This window comes from Spinacia oleracea, chromosome 6 (genome assembly GCF_020520425.1).
Source record: "Spinacia oleracea cultivar Varoflay chromosome 6, BTI_SOV_V1, whole genome shotgun sequence".
In the NCBI taxonomy this organism is placed as follows: domain Eukaryota; kingdom Viridiplantae; phylum Streptophyta; class Magnoliopsida; order Caryophyllales; family Amaranthaceae; genus Spinacia; species Spinacia oleracea.
This window is the reverse complement of record NC_079492.1, coordinates 59,265,321-59,273,823: the sequence shown is the minus strand read 5'-3', so window position 1 is coordinate 59,273,823 and position 8,503 is coordinate 59,265,321. Positions and strand designations below refer to the sequence as shown.

The 8,503-nt window shown below is 36.6% G+C and overlaps 1 protein-coding gene across 4 annotated transcripts; it reads left to right on the top strand.

Moving 5' to 3' along the window:
• The first annotated feature begins 1,510 nt into the window (after positions 1 to 1,510).
• On the top strand, positions 1,511 to 7,418 carry LOC110785656 (uncharacterized). Of its 4 annotated transcripts, none has more exons than XM_021990138.2 (11): positions 1,511 to 1,707; positions 3,384 to 3,676; positions 4,574 to 4,660; positions 4,754 to 4,820; positions 5,224 to 5,369; positions 5,506 to 5,754; positions 6,120 to 6,200; positions 6,298 to 6,345; positions 6,423 to 6,481; positions 6,569 to 6,632; positions 6,725 to 7,418. In XM_021990138.2, the coding sequence occupies exons 2-11, from the start codon at positions 3,389 to 3,391 to the stop codon at positions 6,746 to 6,748; spliced, it is 1,113 nt and encodes a 370-aa protein (XP_021845830.1). In that variant the 5' UTR covers positions 1,511 to 1,707; positions 3,384 to 3,388; the 3' UTR covers positions 6,749 to 7,418. The 4 variants fall into 4 exon arrangements, with proteins under 4 accessions (XP_021845830.1, XP_021845831.1, XP_056689656.1 ...); XM_056833678.1 differs by having other exon boundaries at positions 1,512 to 1,707; positions 6,555 to 6,632; XM_021990139.2 differs by lacking the exon at positions 6,569 to 6,632.
• Positions 7,419 to 8,503: the final 1,085 nt, after the last annotated feature.

The following is an 8,503-nucleotide window of genomic DNA, read 5'->3' as shown; positions in this document are numbered from 1 at the left end:
GGAAGGCACGCTACAAAGTGTATGCATCTAAATTATGCTATATGATTATGTGCAATTAATATGTATCCTGGCATCTAGGTTTTTCCGCATGATTTATGTTTTTCATATGTATCATAACCTAACACACTGCACACACCGCCACCGCTGCACCATTGCACACACCGCAACCACTGCACACACCGACCACCGCCGCACCACTGCACAAACCGCATCACTGCCACCCGTAGCTGCCCCCGCCTCTGCTCCCAAACTCCTTCTGCCCCGCAGCTACCCCTGATTCTGCGTTTTTTATTTTATTTTTTGAAATACAAATTGCCGCCCGGAATTGGCGGCCGGGCTATGGTCGTAACGCCTTGGAATAGCGGCGGTGACCATGATTGAGCCGCAAATCTTGGGCGAGCTAACCATGGTCGACGCCGCTATTCCAAGGCGGTACGACCATGGTCTGGCCGCCAATTTCGGGCGGCAGTTTGTATTTCAAAAAAAAGTTTGAATTGATTTTTTCAATGTTTTTTAAAACTAATTCTACATTTCTAAAAAAAGAAGATGGAATTGATTTTTTAAATGCTTTCACTACGGCTTTATTTGGTTGGGAGGAATTGGAAGGAAAAGAAAAAAAAGGAAAGGTAAAATAAAATTTCCTGTATTTGGTACAAATAATTATATGGGAAGTGGAAGGAAAGGAAGGGAATTGGAAGGAACGCTTCTTTATAAAATTTTCACTTTCCTTTCCTCCCAAAATTGGAGGAATTTGGAAGGAAAGAGAAAATTAAAAGGTGTCATTTATATTTCCTTTCTCTTCCCTTCATTTCTTTTCCTTAAACCAAACACAGGAAAATAAAATTTATTTCCTTTCCCTTCTTTTCCTTTCTTTTCCCTTCCTTTCTTTTCTCTTCCTTTCCTTTACTAATAATGAACCAAATAGGGCCTACAAGAAATTGTACTATTAACGACGGGAAATCCCGTCGCGAAAGGCCAATGATCGTTGATTAACGACGGGATTTCCTGTCGCGAACCCGTCATAAAAGGGGCCGTCGTTAATAGAAAATCTCGTCGTAAATTCGTCGTAAACCCGTCGTAAAAGACATTTGCGACGGTTATTCCCGTCATTGATTGGTTGTTAGCCCCGTCGCAAAAGGCTTTTGCGACGGGTTTTTTAACCCGTCGTAACTAGGTTGTCGTTAAATATACAAATTCTTGTAGTGTTTTTTAAAACTAATTCTAAAATTTCATAATTTTTAAAGAATCTCAAAATTATTTAAAATGTAAACACAATTTAAAGAAATGATATATATTTTTTTAATTTAACACAGGCACGATTTTTTTTTTCTTTTAATGTGCGACTGCCGCCCAGGATTCGGTGGTGGGGATGGTTTACGGGGTGGGTTAAATTATATAAGGGCACGAATGTCCTTTCATGTAAAATATGCGGGCGTTTTTAGCGAATGAGGACGTCAAATAGTGATACACTAATAATAATTAATATACAAAATGTTAAGCCGTTTTCTCCTAATCTTATATGAGTTTAACAGTTTCAGCGACTGACAGACTCCAAGCAGCGATTAAGAAGACGTCGGCGGCCAATTAACTAGCATCGCCTCCAGAAAAGAGCGGTGAACACTTGAAGTCAAGCAATTTATCGCCCACGTAATCCTTCAATTTCACGCTCAATTCTCGGGTCACGGATATCTTCGCCGCAAACGAGAGGTGCAATTTCATGTACTCCTTACCTTCTTTACTTTTTTTTGGGAATTCAAAAGCTACTCTTTTTGGATCCGTTCAATTGAATTGCTCCTGCATCATCTTTTTTTGGGAATTAAAAAGCAACTATTTTTGGGTCCGTTTAATTGAATTGCTCCTGCACCGTTCTAATTCATGTTTTAGAACACCTTTGTTTGTCTTACTTGATATTTTATTAGATTAACTAGTATTTTCCCATTTTATTAGTATTTATTGAGCTTCATGCTTGTTTACCTTTGTTTGTCACCCTCGTCGACCGCCCCGTCTTCACCGACGACATCGGCGCCAGATTCCTTTTTTTGAACCTCCACCCACATCGAGTAAACTCACTGAGTCGCCGAGTCAAATTCACCGATTTTATCAAATAAACCACACCAATTCTGACGCTTTTCACCACATGGTCACGTAACCACTAACAACCACGCCACAAGAAAAAGAGGGAAATTTTTCTTTCTTTTGGGGGGTTAATGGTCTCTGCACAAGAATAGAGTAAATGAGAGGGTTTTTTTTTTTTGTTAATTGGGTCGAATAACAACGGTCATTGCCACGTAGGATAAGTGGTCTAATTTTGCATTTCGGCGTTTCAAAGGGTCTGTTTAAAGAAAATGGGGGTAAAAGGTTGGATCATATCATATTTAGGGGACTTTTATTGAAAGACCGGCCAAATGTTGAATTTTATTAGAATTAATTTTTCTACTTTTAATGATTCACTATATAAGGTTTGGAATAGGTTTTAGATTTTGATTGGTGGAACTGCATGCTTCTGAGTTTAGGGAGTTTAGGGACTTAGCAAATTAGGAACTACTCCCTCCGTTTCTTAATGTTTTTCTCATTTGGAATCTTGACAATATTTACAATTGAAGATAATCTTTTGAATTATTTTCAATATAAAAGAAAAAACATAGTCGTGTGTGGTTTTGTTTGATTCGTTTCAATACGTACTTTAACAATATAATATGAAAATTTTATACTCCCTTCGTTCCCATTTAAGTGTCCACTTTGAACATTTACGCGGTTTTTAATAAAACTGAACTCTGTGTAAGAGGTAATGATCAGGAGTGTTTTTTTTTTGGAAAGGAAAAAGTAAAATAATTGTTTAATGTTTAAAGTACAAATAAAAAGGATGTGAGAATTGAAAAGTGGGAAAAGTTTATGGAAAAGTGGGAAAAGCGTATAGAAAAGTGGGAAAAGTGTATGTCTAAAAATGGAAACTGGACACTTATAAGGGAACGCTATTTATGGGAACTGGACACTTAAATAGAAACTGAGGGAGTAATTTTTAATAACACGTAATTAGAGATATTAACGATGTAAAATGTGCATTGGCAAATGTGCCAAAGAAAAATGGGAAAAACATTTAGGAACATAAGGAGCAGTTTAATAGTAGAGGAATTTATGGGTTTTTTCCCGGGTACTATGACCCGATCGGGAGAAATCGTGTGCTCGCGAATAGGGTATCTGGTTCTCAGACCGGATCACAGGCCGAGTACCCGAAAAACCAGATAGTTTCCCTACTTTCTATGCCTTTGAAATAACATGGCTGATTCAGAAAAAATTTCACTCCTCTGCAAAGAAGATTAAAATCCTTTTATCCAAAGTATGTTCTAAAAAATTTCACTTACTCTGTTGATATATTAAATTAGGTCGAATGGAAATGGAGAGTGAAAGAGATGGGGTTGATGGTGTTTATGAAGAATGCTATCCTAGTTGGAACAAGCATCTACTCCCTATCCTTGAGTCCTTATTCCCACAACCTTCAAAGGTGGAAATACTGGTTCCAGCCTGTGGGGAATCAGAAATGTCGTTGAAGCTCTATGATGCTGGATACGAGCATATAACTAACATCGATTCCTCTCGAGATGTCATCAGAAAGATGTTGAAACTTCATGTCAATCAACCTACTCTGTTGTGGAGGGTAGGTGACATAACTGACAAGGTAATACTAACATGAATCTGATTATTGTGGCAAACACATTTCCTGTTAGCTGATTCATTTTCCTAAACTTGCTAACTGCTATCATAGTAATTACTTTGTTTTTTCATCGTGAATTGTCATCCAATCCTGTGAAAAATGATGACATGGTCTCTTTAAAACATTCTATCGATCAGTTCAAGTTGCAAGTATGGCTATCTCTTGGGGGTTCTGGTTTGAAAGGAATAACAAATTATCTCATGTTCTAGCTTGTATTTGAATGAGATTGAGTGTGGTGGGAACATTTTCTTCCCCAATTGATTAGAGTTTTAAGTCCTCTACTGTTGTACTTCCTTCGTTATGGAAATGTTGCACCATTTTTTTTCACACTACTTTGGCCATTTTTTGTGATTCGTATATAAGGAAATTTTAGTCATGGGAGATCTTGTTAGATTCGTATCGATATATATTTTCTAAATATTAATTTTTTATAATTTTTAGTTGCACACGATTTGAGATATTAAGAGTCAAAGTAGTAGTTAGAGGAGTAAAAAGTCAACCATGGTGCGATATTTCCGGAACGAATGAAGTATTGTTATTCTAATGTCAGCAAATGTCTTTGCTTATGCAAAATAAAATGAAAGTAAAAACATATTCTACTAATCTCTATATTATCCATCTTGATATGATATGCCAATATGGTCTGAGGTTTGACAGGTAATAATCTTTAAAAAGCATATTGTGGAAGAAAGGGTTTCAATGAGAAGTTTATTCATGTAACTGTTTTGAACATTAGAAAAAATTGTACAATGCTAGTCACTTAAAAAGCATAAGAGTTATGATGTTGATTCCCAAGGTCTACATATTGTATCGTGCATTGCTAGTTTTAATCTTTACTAATAATTGCTTTTGTACTTCTAGCTTGGTAGTAAGCCCTATTATGATGTTGTGATTGACAAGGGGGCTTTGGATGGCTTAACTTCATCAGAGGATTCATACCTCAATAAGGTTGGACTTGTTTCTCTACGTAATTAACTTTGAATTTTGTATTGCATTTCAAATATTATAATCAAGAAATTTATTTCCCCTTATTGAATTTAGGTGAAAAATGCTTTAAAATTGGGAGGAAAATTCATCTCCTTAACGCATTTTAATAGAAGAGCCAAAGGTATATGCAGTATGATTACTTATTACTCCCTCTGTCCTAAAATTATAGTCCTGCTTTTTAAATTGGGCGTCCTAAATTATATTCCTGTTTTTAATTTTGGTTATTAAGGTACTCACTTTCTCATGTACTATATTAATTAAAAATGAATAGAAAACCCTACCCATGTACTATATATTCCATTTTCCTATGTACTATATTCTCTATTCCATGTACTTTATTCCACTTTTCCATACAAATAGATCATCATTTGTACTTTATTCCACTTTTTCATGTACTATATTCCATTTTTCTTAAAAATTATGTTTTTGGTCAAACGGGACTATAAATTGGGACGGATGGAGCATCTTTTATTCACATGTCATGCTTTAGTCATTGAAGTGTGTTTAATTTTTCTCTTTTTCAGCCTTGCTTTTAGAGGTTTTCTCTATGGGATTCAGAACAACTTTTCATGATTTGCCAGAAGACAATCCTGCAACAATGATGGTTACTGAGAGAGTCAACTTCTTGCTGCCATATCTGTTATCAATACATGATGATAAACAAGTGCAGGTAACTTTTCCTCTATAAAGGAATTTAAAAAACCCTGATGTAATGTGATTAAGATCAACCAAAGTTGGTTCTATAAGTATATTCCACCTAAATACACTATCTACCTTATTATGTTTGGTTTGTACAAATTCTATAGGCCACAAATCCACTTCTGTATCAAGCTATTTCTAATGAGAATGCAAAAAGACAACGTGTTTTAGATGAGATGTCGTTATCGGTTGCTGAAATAGAATCCGGTGTAATGGGTGATCCGAATGTTATTTCAATCGGTCGCTCATTTATGGTTGATTGGACTGGAGAAGCCGGCTTGAAGTACGAGGTTCTCGTTCTTGATGTCAAACCACCGCGACATTGTTTTTCATGGGACATCTTTTTTGTTCCGAAGGTTGGTTCAAATAACTTTTCTTTTGACATTTTTTTTTATCTAGGACATTATATTGACTACGTGTGCTATAAAAAATATTTTTATGTCGGACCGGGCCGAGCCGCATTTGTGTGCTCAAAAATCCGCTATTTTGGGCCAAAAATAGCGGGCTTTTGGGCCATTTCGGGTCGGGCCAAATTTATAACTAAAATTGTTGTTTTACGTTGTGCAAACCCCACAAAATTTTTTAAAAGTTCGGGCCAGGGTCAAATTTGGCCAAGATATTCTGCCCAAAACCCGGTAATTTTTTGGGCGAGTGGGTCGGGCCATCGGGCCGGGGCCATGTTGAGCTGCTCTAATATTTAATGTCTTTGTTGGTGTATCAGTTGACATCAAGGCTATTGGATCTTAGTGAGCCTGAGAGGTTGATGATATGTAGTCATGCGCAAGCTTCTCGTGTATATGTGGTATATGTTTTGTATTGCCATTTTTTTTTGTCTGGTAATGACAAATTCTCACATGCTTATTAGTTTCCTATGTATACTTACACTGCTGTTTCCACAGGTCTTGTTACCGAAGTGTGTAGAACTTCTCCCTACCAATGAACTTTTGGTAACTTTTAAATGCTTGATTATACATTAGTATAGTTAAATTTTATCTTGATGCTTGATTATAACTTTCATTTGCAGCGTAATTTTGACATGCTTTTCTCGAAGCTAGCTCCTCAAGGTAGTGAAGATACTGTTAGGTATGTTTAATTGCGGTTGTCTTTCTCCTTTAATAATATAAAAGTTTTTAATTCATTATGATTTAATAATTAGTTATTTAAAACTAGGTGCACGAAAATCTCAGAACATGAATTACTATCTGTTTTGGAGGAAGAGGACATACTTGAAGAAGTTAGTTCCAAATAAATTGAGATTAGTTCATGAACAACTCCTACTTCTGTTGATCTTCCTATATATCAAGGTGATTTCATGCTTTTTTTCAGTCTCGCCATAAACATATGCAATGAGAAAAACTGATTTAAGGAATGCTAAGTCTGTTGGAGGCATTGAGTTGCTTCACAAGGATTGCTCTATCGGAAATTTCACGCAGATGGTTGCCACCAAGCACGAGTCAGAACAGGAATGTGTCGACCATCATTAGAGGCGTAACAACATGGAGAATAACTTTCTAACTCACTATCATTTTGGTTGGTAGTATGATGTCAATTAGAAACATTGCAGTGGTACAACATCTTTGTAGGGTACTATTGGTCTACCAGAGTTGGTGTTGTTGAAGTGCTTCATCCTGCACCTTCTGTTAGATAACATGCTCTGTGGACTTAGGTCTGCTACTGGAAATGAAATCCTTGGCTCTGATTGGTCTAAAATTTCAAATTCCATGTGGGTTGCTATTTTAGATTTAAATTTTAATCCCATGTGAAGTTGCTTATGTGAAAACAACCAATGGGAGCCCATGATATGTTAATATTTGGTACCCTGGAGGTATATGTAGCAGCTTCCAAGAAAAAAGATGTATCGCTTACCCTTTTGAGGCACTTCTGGTAAACGATTAGATCTGGTAGCTTACAGTGTCTGTCTGGGCGCGTGGTCGTATTACAACGCATATGGTAGCCTCAGTATGTAGATCTGGCACTCTGGCAGTACATTTATACACTCAAAATCCACTTTAGAAGCTAAGTGTATACTCCGTAATGTATAGTCTGCTAGACTGCAGGTACTAATGAGTCTATTGTAGCAAGTAGCACATATTTTAGGACTAAACCGTATACTTGCATATTGTGGCGTCTACAAAGTATGCCTGGTACTCATGAAGCATATTGTGCAGGTTGTAGTGTGTTTACATTTACATTAGATGTTAGCCAGCTATCACAGATGGGCCTTTTGATCAATTCCCGAGGCTTGATCCAGGCGTGCCTACCCCATATGCGCAACAAACATCGAACATAATATTTCCTCCGTTCCACAATAGATGCATCATTTCTAATTGCACGTATGCCAATGTGCTTATTTGAACATTAATATCTCTAAATGCGTATAAGTAAAAATTATAAAAAGTTGATATTTGGAATCCTTGCATTAATACGAATTTAACAAGATCCCACTTGACTATGTTTTTTCTTACACAGCAGTGAAAGAAAGGTTGTCAAAGTTGATTGATGAATAGTGCGCAAATGAGAAATGATGCATCTATTGTGGAACGGAGGAAGTAATAGAAAAGGAAATAACACACAATGATATTAATCTGTAGCAAGATACATACATCAATAAACACACACAAGCTTATAGAGTTATAGGAGTTGCCTCATATGAGACACACCGGGCCTTAGCATCAGGAAAGTGTCTAACACGTGACAATGCTCTTGAATGGACACTAGTACTCAGATTGAAGGGTTGGTGCCTGTTAATATACTTGCATAAGATTATACTAATGAAATAAGCACTACTAGTGAGGTAATTAGACATTACACCATGAAATCCAGGGAACCCTTGAAAAGTACAAATATTTGGGACCTGAGTAAACATCAACACAAGGGAAGGCATAATATCTGAAAACGCAATTACGGATGTGGAATCGAATTGAAGATGCTTCCAAGTTCTAACTCCACACAATAACAGAACAAACACTATCTCGAATCTTGTTGTAGTCGGACTGAGGTTGTCAGGATCGAGATCCTACTTTGGATCGATGAAGGGGGTAGGATCGGATGGGTAGAATCGAATCGTAAGATCCTACTAAATAGTAAAAATAATGGTTATATTAT

Coding starts and splice junctions, on each gene's coding strand:
- LOC110785656 (XM_056833677.1), top strand. CDS start 3,389: ATGGAAATGGAGAGTGAAAGAGATGGGGTTGATGGTGTTTATGAAGAA. Junction 4,821..5,223: donor TTTTAATAGAAGAGCCAAAG/GTATATGCAGTA, acceptor TCTCTTTTTCAG/CCTTGCTTTTAGAGGTTTTC. Junction 6,482..6,554: donor GGTAGTGAAGATACTGTTAG/GTATGTTTAATT, acceptor TTTAATAATTAG/TTATTTAAAACTAGGTGCAC.